At 32.9% G+C, this 13,536-nt stretch overlaps 2 protein-coding genes across 7 annotated transcripts; both read right to left on the reverse strand.

The window, feature by feature from the left end:
- Positions 1 to 3,637: 3,637 nt before the first annotated feature.
- LOC110032958 (protein yippee-like At4g27745) lies at positions 3,638 to 5,880 on the reverse strand. 5 transcript variants are annotated; one of them, XM_020736767.1, is made up of 3 exons: positions 5,359 to 5,575; positions 4,934 to 5,039; positions 3,638 to 4,165 (listed from the first exon to the last, which is right to left on the reverse strand). In XM_020736767.1, the coding sequence occupies exons 2-3, from the start codon at positions 5,024 to 5,026 to the stop codon at positions 3,938 to 3,940; spliced, it is 321 nt and encodes a 106-aa protein (XP_020592426.1). In that variant the 5' UTR covers positions 5,027 to 5,039; positions 5,359 to 5,575; the 3' UTR covers positions 3,638 to 3,937. The 5 variants fall into 5 exon arrangements, with proteins under 5 accessions (XP_020592426.1, XP_020592424.1, XP_020592425.1 ...); XM_020736765.1 differs by lacking the exon at positions 5,359 to 5,575 and adding an exon at positions 5,275 to 5,356; XM_020736766.1 differs by lacking the exon at positions 5,359 to 5,575 and adding an exon at positions 5,167 to 5,224.
- A 2,127-nt stretch (positions 5,881 to 8,007) lies between these two features.
- On the reverse strand, positions 8,008 to 13,241 carry LOC110032961 (V-type proton ATPase subunit e1). Of its 2 annotated transcripts, none has more exons than XM_020736769.1 (3): positions 12,915 to 13,241; positions 9,806 to 9,853; positions 8,008 to 8,179 (listed from the first exon to the last, which is right to left on the reverse strand). In XM_020736769.1, exons 1-3 carry the CDS (start codon positions 13,010 to 13,012, stop codon positions 8,023 to 8,025), a joined length of 303 nt encoding a protein of 100 aa, XP_020592428.1. In that variant the 5' UTR covers positions 13,013 to 13,241; the 3' UTR covers positions 8,008 to 8,022. The 2 variants fall into 2 exon arrangements, with proteins under 2 accessions (XP_020592428.1, XP_020592429.1); XM_020736770.1 differs by lacking the exon at positions 8,008 to 8,179 and adding an exon at positions 8,190 to 8,503.
- Between the last annotated feature and the right edge of the window lie 295 nt (positions 13,242 to 13,536).

The raw sequence follows: 13,536 nt of genomic DNA on the forward strand, positions 1-13,536 counted from the left end.
GAGAAATCTAACCCCATGATGGACGAAGGTCAAAAACCATCCCTAAGGATCACCCGGATGGACCTCGCACAGACAATTCAACAGGACTCCTCATCCAGGCCAGGCAGATAGCAGAAGCAACCCTAATCTTTGATATGTGGCCGACACCTCCCGGTCAACCCTTTGGCTATGGCCACCCGGATCATAAATCAGCTGAAAGTCTTTTCAGTTGTTCGACCTTACAACTATGAATTACCCGAAATATCCCATACCGTACCTACTTTATTAGGGTACAGATGTAATCTTACAGTTCTAATTTCTATATATATGAGCTCATTACATGAATAAATGCTACACAATTTTATTGTTCATTACTATGCTCACTAAGCTCTTTTCTTCCTTTGTCACACTCTATTCTTTAGGTGTGTCTCCCGAACAAATTTGTATTCAACAACTCTTGATACATCTGAACATACACAAATATAAAGAGTACAACTAGTACAATGTGTACATGTATAAAGAGCACATCATCCGAACCTTCGCACAACATTTTCTTTTCCCTTGGCCCATGCTCTCCATCCTCCAACCCTAGAAGAAATTCCCTCCTCTCCTCTTGATTAATTTGAGATTTTTACTAAGAAGAACTTAACCTCCAATTTCAATTAAAAAGTTACTGAGAGCTAAAGACAAAACATCCATGCAATCACACATAAAATTAAAATAATTGCCATGAAAATTAAATGCAAAAGGCAGTAACAAGCATACAAAATTCTTATTTTGGCCAACTTATCCTTTTCATAGAATTACAATATAAATTAGGATAATTAGCTTATTAAAATATGCTTTTTATTTTAGAAAAGAGTTATAAATATTTTAATTTACCTGTGCAATATAGAAGTTGATGATGCCATATCAAACAATGTATATGGAGCAAACACCTACCTATGTTGCTTAGGGGCAAAACTACAATGTTTGCTCAAGAATATCATAAATGGATTCAAACAAAGCTCACAAGCTTGTTTTTAAAATTCTGCAAAATTCAAAGTTGGGCTGAAATTTCTTTCATCTTCCTCAGGCAACACCAGTAGGCTTGATCATATTAATTATTTGGAAGATTTAGATACATACCCGTCAATTTTTATGTATTTACATATCTAACACAAACTTCAATTATTCACATATATGTCCCATTATTACCTATGCATAAAAATGTATATTTCACTTTCTATGCGATATTTAAGATTTGTGTTATATATTAAAAGCAAAGTTCTAAAAACAAAAGAATTGGATGGTATGTATGTAAATCTTAAAAGCAAAGTTTTAAAAACAAAAGAATTGGATGGTATGTATGTAAATCCGTCTAGTTATTTTTGTTGATAGCATCTTACTAAGAGTGATAAATACATCTCTGAGGTGAAAAATTTTGCAAAAGTGTATGTCACTAAAAATCTCGAACTACCAAGATTTGTAGTCAAAAGTAAACTTTTAGTTTTCTATGGCCCTTGGCTGCATAATGAATCACTGCTTGAGTTGTATGGTGAGCAAGTCCTCACTTGGTTTCTTTGCCCAAAAAGCAGTAGGTTATCTGAGATTATTACAAGTGGCTATTGGAACCTCCCTATCTCACAGTCCATTCCTGTAGATTGTCCAAAAGATCATCCAAATCCCCATCTAGAACTCAGGCTCTAACTGATTATGACTTCTTAAGGATTTCTTTTCTCACAAAAACACTTGGCCTTTCTATATATAAAAGACAAAATGAAGTTGCATGGCAAAATACGCTTCTATTGCATAGAAAATTCTCAACATAAGGCTGAGAACCAGAGATGTCCTCATCTCTAGAGGTATCATAATAACCCCTCATATGTGATGTGTAATTCTGAAAGTAAGACTCCTACCCACCTATTTTTAGAATGTCACCATATATTTTATATTCTTAAACACAACATCCCTTATGGTTGCTACTTTCATAATGATTGTACAATGAATCAGGTGTTCATTTATGCTTAATCTATTAGCTGCAAAATTTTAGGATTTTTTTTCCTCTTTTGTTAGCCATATCACCTTCAAATTCATCTGGAAAGAGAGGAATTCTAGAATTTTTAAAGATGCCTCTGACCCCATTCAAGCCACTCTGCATAAAAAAAGATATGTTGTCAATGAGAAAAATAGAAAATGAAAATTTAAAGGTGATATCCCACATAGAATTAAAGAGCTCTATTGCTTATTCAAATGAAGGTGGTTGAATTTATGGTTTTCCACTCATTTTTTGGGGTTTATGTTCTTTTCTTATGATTTCTCTTATTGAAAATCCCTGTAAAGCTTTCAACTGTTTTAACTTTAATTTAGTTAGTCACTTTAGTTTTCCTGGTTACCTGTTATATCACACTTTTTATGAGGAACTCCGCATTTTGCTTGTTCTCTTGCTGTCTCTTGATATGATTTCCACTGACTATGATACTAGTCACACCTCTTGAAGGCTTATTTTGATCTGGCATTTTTATGGGAATCCTGATTTTTCTGCACCTCACATTTTTCTATTCTTCTGGTTTAAATTGATGACCGATGAATTCAACCAGATGCATTGGCACTTGGAAGGAGTTCACTTATGTGGACTTTTGGTGTTTTGGAAGAGCGAAGTGATTATTACGACTCAATCAAAAGGCTCTACCAGTTATTATCAGAAGATGAATTCACTATAAATCTTTTTTGAGCGGATTCTTCTACTTGATCTTGCAAGTGCAGGATCCTCTCGTATATTTTTGTTATAGGCTTTGTTGCCTCTACAGATACTACCACCTGATCTTTTGCATTCTCAACGTGCTGGTGCCTTGCATTGATCATCCTCTCTCTCTGGATGGAGCCTCATTTTTTACATTTGTTATATTTTCTAAGCGAAATGAATATATCCGTGATAGGCTTGGTGTAGCTCCTGTGACAGACAAAATTAGAGAAAGTTGTCTTAGATGGTTTGGTCACATTAAGCGTTGACCATCTGATAATCCAATTAGAAGAGTAGAGGTTTTAGATTCGACTTATGTTAAGAAAGGCAGAGGTAGACCTAGGAAGACATGGGCTTATTGTATAAAAAATGATCTTAATTTATTAGAACTAAATGAAAATATGACACTAAATAGGACGCAATGGAGAAAAAGGATTCATGTAGCCGACCACACGTAGTGGGATTAAGGCTTTGTTGTGTTGTTGTTGTTGTTGTTGTTGTTGTTGTTATACTGTCTAAGCTCTTCTTTGTTACCATTATTTTCACAAGTTTTATGATGTTTTTCTTTATATTGTAGCCCATTGTTGTGTTCTTTTGTTGATGCTGGACATATTTTTTGGGTCTAATCAGCTCCCTTTTCCTCTTTTCGTTGTTTTCATTATTTATTTAATCATAAAAACTGTCTCCACAATAAATCTTATTGACATAAACCGAAAAATTCAATAATAACAAAATTTATCTCTTAGATTTCGGCCCATTTCCCTCTCCAACCACTCCAATCCATGGTAAAATTGCAATATTTACAACGTTATATTAGATTTTTAAACATGCTCATGATAAGCAAATGAATATTCAAAATAACAGTTTTAAAAACATTAAAATTCCAAAATAAGATAAGCGCATCCACCTGATATAATATTTTTCTACCAGAAGCAAAACTGGATAACTTTAGATACTTCATCCAAACCATGGAATTCAAATTACAATAACAATATGACATTTTTGCAGATTATTTACAATCAAATCAGCAGCATACAGAACACGACATTAAACAACATGAATGACACAAAGTAGACAGCATTCAATCAATTCACATGTACAATATGGGCGGCAGACACCATCAAAATCAATTTTTTGTGTTTTGAAGAGATTGGAAACCACAAATGGTAGGAAAAGTTCTCCTTTATAATCTTTGATTTCAGAAGCAAGAACTTACCTTTAACAACTTAAAAGAAGTTACCAATTCTCCTTGATGATTTTGGACTTCTCAAGTATGTATTTGCCTTCCTTGTACTTCTGAGTCTCCTCGTAAGCTCTTTCGTACTTCCAACCCAAAACCTCACGGCAATCGCGACAATAGATATCGGCGACCGTGTGAAGTCCGGTCATGAGCAGTCGATCTTCCTTTGGGCCCAAAACTATGTTCATTGCATGAGAAAACAGAAAAGCTCGACCCTTTCTTCCCTAAAGTTGGGTGGAAAGAGAGGGACAAAGAGCAATGAACATTCAAATTTAATTAAATTTTATTATATATATATATATTTTTTACAACCAGCATTCAATTACTCAAGTATAATTATGAATAAAGTGGATTGTAATCGTTCTGAAAAGCAATAAAATTCTAGCAAATGTGTTAATATATACTCTTGTAAATAAAACCCTACTAATAACTCCTGGCCAAATTTGTTTCAGAGATTAGAAAAAAAAAAAAAAACGTTTTTTTGAGGCTTTTATATACATACCACCCAATTCCTACATATTTACATATCTAACACCTAAACTTTACTTCATACATTTACCACCCAAATTTTTCATATCACATCTAGATACCACTATTTTAACTTTTAAAAAGCAAAATACACCTTTAAATGCACCGGTAAGGTGACATGTATGTAAAAATTGAAGTTTAGGCCTCACATATGTAAAGACATACAAATTGAGTGGCACGCAACAAACTCTTTCTTTTCTATTTTTTTGAAAATTACATATCTCACACCTAAAATTTTATATTTACATAACACATTGGCCCTTTAAAACTATGCATAAAAAGGAGAATTTGATCTTAAAAAAGTGAAAAAAAAGAGTTACTTTTGATGTGATATTAAAAATTTAAGTGTTGTGCGTGCAAATATGAAATTTTAGGCGTGAATTGTGTGCTAAGCAATCAAACAAAAGAAGTGAAAAAAAAAAAAAAAACGCCAAAATAATGAAGAAGTTAGGCGATTCATTAACCTGAAAGGCTTTGGAAATAACATCGTCATGAAGGCAAACGTGGTTTCGGCAGTTGCAGCAGCCATAAATACGGGGACCAACCAGTTCAGCCATCAGACCTCCTTACCTATTCCAATTAGAAAAGATCAAGAATCAAAATCTCAAGCTAATAATTTGCACAAAAATACACCAAATAATTGCAGAATTCCATCACAAACACCACAAAAACATCAACAACAGAATCACATGCTAACATTAGCAGAAGAAAACACCAAATAATAGAAAGCCCTAAAGATTGATTGCAGAATTCCGTCCCAAAGATAAGCAAACAAAACCTAACAGAAGAGAGAGAAAGAGACCACCTTTGCTCTCTCTCTCTCTCTCTCTCTCTCCTATAGAGAGCGAATTCGATTGCTTATCACGCAATTCCTCACAAGAATTCTTACGAGTAGTCGAAAGAGAAAGGAAAGCGCTTGGGGAGGATTTATAAGATAAACTAATTGATAACAGCAACGGAGTCGGTAGGTTAGATAGGTGGAGACGAAGCACGTCACCCTGATGTTATTGAGAGATTACATAATCATCAACCAAAAACTAAAAAAAATGGAACATTCTGAAGTAATTTGAAGCGGAGAAAATATAGAATCGAATCAAATCAAATCAAAACACGCACAGAATCTGCCGTCAGAGTGATGCAGCTCACTATGTGGACTCAAACGACCAAAAACAGGGCAGTGAAACGGATGAAAAAGGGCTAGATTGTGATGGAAAGAAGGGAAAAGGGGAAGCTTTTAGAAATCACTTTTTCTGACCTGAAACAATATTTCATGGGAACAGGCTTGCGGCGTGGGTAGGCGGCCAAAGGGGAAGGACCAGGAGTAGGGCCGCCGCCCACACAGTGTTACGAGTAAAATTGCTCTAGGTTCAAAATATTTTGGCGTTATTTTTTCCTTCGATTGTTAAAAAATCCATTTTTTTAGTTCATATCACTCAATTCTAATATATTCCCTCTTTTTAGTTATGGGTCTGAACTACGGAACAAGAGCAAGTCCAGACTTCACCCACGTTTAGCTCATTAAAAAATATTAATGTTCAAATTTGACTCCTTTTTTACTCAAACAAAAGAAAAAAAATTATTCGTGTTCAGCTCATTTATTTAGAGAGTCGAGTTGTTCACAAATAAAGAGATGTTTGAACAACCCTAATTCCACAGTAAAAGTGGGATGTTAACGATTGCGATAAGATTTAAATCTTATTATTTATATTAAAATATCATTTAAATATAACTTAATGTATATACTTCTATTTTTTTAATTAATAATTTTACTTTATTATAGATCTTTATATTCTTGCTGGCAATTAAACTATTTAAAAACACTACTCATCAATTATATATATATATTGATGAGTAGTATTTCAACCCAAAATGAGCTGAACACGAACAAATAAATCTTTGTTCGTGTTCTGCTACAGAAGTGTTCATGTTTGACTCATTAACTTAGTGATAAATTGAACACGAGCTTCTTAACAAACTGAACACGAGATGTTCGTGAACGAGACATTTTGACGGTCCTAGTTTTAGTCCCAAGTTTATGGAGTAATATTTTTGTATGAAAATAACTTCATGTATATGGTCAAAAATCATTATTATATGAAAATAAATATCACACTTTTGAAAAGTTAGCATAATAATATTTTTAATGTGATATAAAAATTTTGAGATATAGGAATATAAAATACAAACTCTTAAGTGTTAGATATCTAAACACATAAAAATTAGGTGGCAAATGCCTCTTAAAATTTAATTTTAAAACTCATTAATTCTTTAAATGTAAAATGGATTCCAATTATTTGGATCTAAAAATCTCTAATTATTGAAATCTCACTCGATCATAACATAACATCTTGTATATGAGAAGATATCGTGTCGTCTCTTCACATTCGGACAATAGCCCGAACGAGCAGCTTACTTGTGAATGCATAACGGTGTTATCGCATTTGGGCCTTTGTCAAGATTTTCGGCAACCCATACTCAATTCATTTTCCTTGGATTGAGTCAAAGCTTTCAACCAATAGGCTTAAAAGAGAAACCATCCGTTCTCAATTGTTTGGGGAAAAAATATTCCGTCCGGACATTCGCACGGCCAACCCCTGGGTTTCACGTAGGTGCCCGATATTTGGTTATCCGAACATGCAGTATCTGGACGAAATATTTTCTCATTATTTGGTGGTCATTAACTTCTTCGCCGCAAAATGGGACCCAAAATTGGCTTTGCCATGTATGCATATTGCATTTATATTTGCTCAAAAATGTTGAAAAAGAAATCTATATCAATCTCCATTTTTCAACCTTGAAAGTAACATAAATACATAAGAATTTGATATTTACTCTTATAGCATATTTTAATGTCATAGACTCATAAATCTATGCATCAAAATATGTATTTCACTTCTAAAAAATTAATAATTATAACATTTATAATGTAATGTTATAATGAGTGTTAAATGCGTAAATATCAAAATTCAGGTGGTTAGATATCAAAATACATAAAAATTACAGGGTATGAATGTAAATGCCCCCAACAAAATACAATAGAGATGAAATAGAGATGAAGTAAGCTCGAGGCTTTATCCAATCAAAATTGATTCACTGATCTTGATTAATCATTGGATGTTAAAAACATTAAATATAATACTTTAAACTTAAGAAATATAGTCTTTTCAACGAAAACATATTCCGTCCAAATGTCCGGAAGACCAACCACTGACCGTCATGTCCCTATAGAGATGAAGTAAGCTCGAGGCATTATCCAATCACAATTGATTCACTGATCTTGATTAATCATTGGAGCCAACTATCAAAAAAATTAAATATAATATTTTAAACTTAAGAAATATAGTCTTTTCAACGAAAAAATATTCCGTCCGGATGTCCGGAAGACCAACCACTGACCGTCATGTCCCTTGCCGATGAGGTGTATGGCAACGTGGCCGCCGCTGGTTGGCCGTCCGGACATGCGGGATCTGGACAAAAAAATTTCTCTCGCTCGAGGCTTTATCCAATCAAAATTGATTCACTGATCTTGATTAATCATTGGATGTTAAAAACATTAAATATAATACTTTAAACTTAAGAAATATAGTCTTTTCAACGAAAACATATTCCGTCCAAATGTCCGGAAGACCAACCACTGACCGTCATGTCCCTTGCCGATGAGGTGTATGGCAACGTGGCCGCCGCTGGTTGGCCGTCCGGACATGCGGTATCTGGACAAAATATTTTCTCTCAATAAAGCAAAACAATGATGAAGTATCATGTAACAATTGATGATAAATAAAAGTTGTGCAAAGAGGATGAAACATCTCATGTAACACTCAACAACGATTAAATAAAAGACTGCAAAGAATTTACAAAGCTGACAACAACTTGGGATGATGATGGAGTTGTTCATGTCACCAAGATTCCATTCCAACTCTTCTCAAGAAAGCAAATTATTCAGTCCGAGAAACAGCAAAACAAAACAATAGTTTTATTCACTGAGAATGGGAACAATCAACGGTTTCATCTGTGCAACGTATACAATCGCCCACCTAACAGCAAAAAATAATAACAATAAGAAGAGGAATTTACATACATACCATTTAGTTCTTATTTATTTACATATATAGCACCTAAATTTAACACATTTTACATTTACATCACCCAAATCTCTCATCATATTGCATAAAAACTATCGCTATTTTAACTTGTTTAAGTGAATGCACATTTTCATGCATAGATAAGGTGGGATATATATACACATATGTGTGTGTGTGTGTGTGTTTGAGAATTGAGGTTTAGATGTCAGATATGTAAATACATAGGAATTTAGGGGTAATTATGTAAATCTTCCTAACATAATAATAATGGAAAAAAAATGAGGTAAGAAACAAATGAATGTTTCAAGGCAGAAGTCACATGTGATGTTCAATTTGAACAAAAATAGCAGAAATCAATGTTTGTTCTATTAAAATGTGTGTTCCCACTCTCTTGAATGGTGAGAAAAAACCAATGTAGAAGAGCTAAATATTGGAACTGTTGATTCCTTTTGGGATGTTAGGCCTCGTATCGTTCGTGGGAGAGATCTCATCAAAAAGGGTGAAAGAAGAGGATGGAGGTGTTCTCCGAGTAGGAATTCTCCGTATCTCAGATGATCTTCTCTGGTAGGATGGAGGAGATGATTTAATCTCTTACTAAAAGCACACGAGAGAGAGAGAGAGAGAGAGAGAGAGAGGGATAACATTATAAAGAAAAAAGAATATAACCTAATCATATATGTCGAACATGCTTTATTTTAAATCAAAGCATAAACAAAATAAATAAAAATAGAAAATAGAAAAAATTGATCCCAAGTGGCCCCCAAACTTTAATTTTTAGTTTTTCATTTGTTGTTTTTATTTTCATTCTTTTATCTTTTAATTTAAGTTAAATTAAAGTATGTTTGATTGAGGTAGTTATTTTTAAAAACACTCAAAAATCTCTTTTAAGTGTTTTGAGCTTTTTAAGAACAAATATTTTAAAACAAGTTGATTTATTTTTAAAAATATTAAATATATATATATATATATACATATAAAAATTATACGAACTAAATATGTTTAAAAAAAACAATAATAAAAAAATAATAAAAAATCAGGAAATAAAAGTGATGCCAAACAGGTCCTAAGTAATTTACTTTTAGAAGACGCCAAGAATTGATAATGTCAAGATTTAAATCACCCGAGAAAAAAAAAAAAAAACTCATAATATATGTATCAGAATTAGGGGTTCAATCCACCTAAAAAAACTTGAAAAAATCATAAATCAATGGATTTGGGAGTTCACTAAGGTATTCATGTGATGCCAGAACTTACATCATCCAACAGCATGTTGTAGCAGTAAGTATCAATGTCAAGTGCAACCTGCATCATAAAATTTTATTCTGAATTAAACAGTGGCCGCTATAAGCTTAACTCCTAAACTTACATATTTACATACATGACACTCAAATCTTGACATCACATCAAAAATACCACTACACTAACTCCTTAAAAGTGAAATACACCTTTCATGCAATGTATCATAAATGTAAATATCAAACTTTAGGTGTTAGATATGTAAATGCATACGAATTGTGTGGCAGGTATGTAAATTTCCCTTAGCTATATTATTACCAGGTTATGCAGACTTAAAATCATTAGCCAATAATGCAAAGTATTTTCACAATTACGTCTTGTTTAATACTATTGCTTAAGAGGGTGGGCCTGATATAACGGCTAGATGGCCTCCATTAAATCCTCCATGATTCTACATCAGTGATAAACTTAAATACTAAGAACTTGCTCTAAGGAATTACCAGTTATGTTAGTACTGATAACTATGAACAACCGACGAGGAACACATACCAGAGTTGTTCATAAACTCAACTGAATCAAAAACTCTTCTGCTTTTGTGTGAAGGTTGGCTGTTGTGAATCAACAATGTAAACTTGTTATTAGTCAATTAAATGTGGCAAGTTAATTCCAATTAGAGTACGAAAATATTCCTGTGACTATTTACACGGCGCTATTTTAGTCCCAGAGTTTATAAAAGTGTCCAGATTAAAAGAATCAAGAGAATAAATTGACACTTTATAAACTTTGGGAGCAAAATGGCCCCCGTGCAAAGAGTCTGAGGATTATTTTGACAATTAACTCATTCCAATTAATTAGCTTGAAATGACCTTATATATTATAAATACCCCCATTTAAGGAGAATGATGGAATAAGAAAGATGATGAGTGAGTTCCCCTATTTGATCTTCTTCTTTTGATACTTGAAGGAGAAACAGAGCAGCTTGAAATGTTTTAATTAGGATTTTGGATCCTAAGAATGGTTCTTTCATTGCAATGTCTTTTTCTTATTGAGAAATTTTTTGTTAGGCATCGTTTCCTTATCCGCCTTGCGCATTATGCCTGCCGCTATCTCTAATTCCATTCATTGAAGCCTTATCCATCGCATTCTCGTTGATCACTTTCCTTCTATTGCCATCAAAACCACACAAATCTCAGCTAACCCAATTGCATGTTCGCAACTATTGTTGCTAAAAAAATTGCAAATTCGCCCAAGATCTTTCATTCTATTCCTAGCAAAATGTAGATCTCCACCAAATCAGTCATCTTCCCAATGCCATATAAAACCACCAAACATAAAATTGGCTATTTCAGCATCTTTTTTCTTTCAAACACCTCACAAAGACAACAAATTTGAACGAATGATGAAATGAAAAAAAAAAGAAAAAAATTGATTAATGACTGCATTACAACAACAACAATAACAACAAAGCCTTAATCCCACTACGTGGGGTCGGCTACATGAAGATTAATAACTGCATCAAGAAAAAAAAAACAAAGGAACAAATTTCATCGATCGGATGTTTGACCAGCAGCAATTATAACTTAAGTCAATGATAGAAGAGAGTTTGATAAGCGATTTAAGAACATCTGTGCAATATAATTCTTCTTAGTCATTACCTCATGCTCATTCAATAATCATTAAAATCCATAATGATGGCCTTTTTAAGATTGATCAATTCATTTCTTACCATAATTTGCTTGACTTTCAATATTTCATTACTTCATCGATGTGATCTGATATTGAGCTATTAACTTATATATATTCGAACAAACTGTTGAGTTTTTGAAATTCTTTCAAACAAAAAAAAAAACTACAACATTTTGGTTATCCTTTTGAGATCATTGAACTTGCTCTTGGAGATTAACCCTTACATGATGAAAAGTTATGGCATGACAGCAAGACTGATCCTAAAGAATTATGACTAGATATAAAGTTGCCATCTTACCTGCGGATAAATAAAAAGAAGATGATTTACATACATATCACTCAATTCCTATGAACATACAAATCTAAAAGCTAAACATCAATTTTTACATACATACATGAAAATGTGTATTCCACTTTCTAAAAGTTAAAATGGAAGTATTTTTTATGTGATAATAAATGAAAGATTTTGGTAGTGTAAATGAAAAAAAGTAAAGTTTAGTTGATTGATATTTAGTTAGTTAAAAGTGGTTACTTCATTGTAGTTAATTAGTTTGGATCGCTTGGTATTCTATAAATGTTATTTTCGTGGAGAATAATGGGAAATGAAAAATGATGTAGGAGTTTCAAGTTTCTATCTTCTTCTTCCTTACTTGAGTATCTCTAACAACTTTCACATTACTGAAGAGTCTCATAAGAGTTAATAAAGTTAGTGCATTTGCATGAATACCACCCAATTCTTATGTATTTATATATCTACCCAAACTTAGCTTTTTTACTTTCATATCACCCAACTATTTCATATCACGTTAAAAATACCATTATTTTAACTTTTAAAAATGTAAAATACATCTTTTGATGCATAGATAAGATGACATATACGTAAAAATTGAAATTTAGGAATTAAATATGTAAATATAAATCTTACTAACAATTATCAAGATGACGTATAAAGCACTTAACTCTTACTCACTAAGAAATGGGAATATAGCTATCATGGTTAAAATGCAAAGTTTCAAATTTAAGCAAGGAAAAAGCTCACACAGCGCCTGATGCTGCTTATGTTCATAATTTCAACGATTGTCAACACATTAACTGACTCTAAGGTAAACATCAACAAAATCTTCATTTTTAAAATGCTCAAAATTAAGCTAAATAATCCATCAAAAGCATAAAAAATAAGCTGATATTCACTTTTCAGAATGCGATTATGATTAAGTAATAGTTTTAGCAATTGATTTTAGAATAACATTGCAAAGGTGTGATCTGAAGAAACCTAAAAAATTTGTAAATCACTCCAATGATGAAAGAAAAGTACATTCTAACTTCATTAGAACAAAAAAAAAAGCTAAAATTCACAAAATCTTCAGCTTTTGCATGCGAGCTTGAGGCATCAGTAACTGCATAGGATAAATGCTAAGAATAGAAAGGATTAGAGCGTTACAGATTGGTGGAGGGACCTCGGTTGAGGCAGATCCTGACGGAGAGGGAGGCGACGACGCCGGCAATGAGAAAGATTAGGGATGTAACCAAGAATCCCATGGCCGCTTTCTTCCTCTCAACGAGGGCTCAAGATCACAGTTACAGTTAGATTATCGGGAGAAGATCAACCAAAAACGACGATTTCTCTCGTTCGAAGAGCGATTAGAGAAATTAGCGAAAGAGAGTAGAGCATTTATCCGAGGAGCGTCGCGGATTAGGTTGGGAGAAAGGAGAGCCGCAGGACGAGGAAGAAGAAAGGGGAAAGAACTGCTGCTCTGGAAAAACACCGAACAGCTTCTGCATTATTGCATAATATCTATATAAATATGTGGCATGATAATTATGTAGGTTTGGTTGAAGAAAATTTAATTTAATGAATGAGTTTTAGAATATCAAATTTTATCTAACACAACTATAATATAAATTTGATTAATGAAAACTTGATTAAAGAATTTTAAAATAATTAAATGATTATAAGCTTATCATAATTAAGTTTAGACAAAACATATTTAATAATTTGTCATGTATTTTGATGCCAGGAGAGTGTTGCTTGCTTAGTTATCTAAAAAGAATAAAAAGTATTT

The sequence above is a fragment of the Phalaenopsis equestris genome, unplaced genomic scaffold, assembly GCF_001263595.1.
Source record: "Phalaenopsis equestris unplaced genomic scaffold, ASM126359v1 Scaffold001070, whole genome shotgun sequence".
NCBI classification, from domain to species: domain Eukaryota; kingdom Viridiplantae; phylum Streptophyta; class Magnoliopsida; order Asparagales; family Orchidaceae; genus Phalaenopsis; species Phalaenopsis equestris.

Coding starts and splice junctions, on each gene's coding strand:
- LOC110032961 (XM_020736769.1), bottom strand. CDS start 13,012: ATGGGATTCTTGGTTACATCCCTAATCTTTCTCATTGCCGGCGTCGTC. Junction 9,854..12,914: donor CGAGGTCCCTCCACCAATCT/GTAACGCTCTAA, acceptor TTTATGATGCAG/GTTGCACTTGACATTGATAC. Junction 8,180..9,805: donor ACAACATGCTGTTGGATGAT/GTAAGTTCTGGC, acceptor TATTTTGTCCAG/ATACCGCATGTCCGGACGGC.
- LOC110032958 (XM_020736767.1), bottom strand. CDS start 5,026: ATGGCTGAACTGGTTGGTCCCCGTATTTATGGCTGCTGCAACTGCCGA. Junction 4,166..4,933: donor TTATTTCCAAAGCCTTTCAG/GTTAATGAATCG, acceptor ACCCAACTTTAG/GGAAGAAAGGGTCGAGCTTT.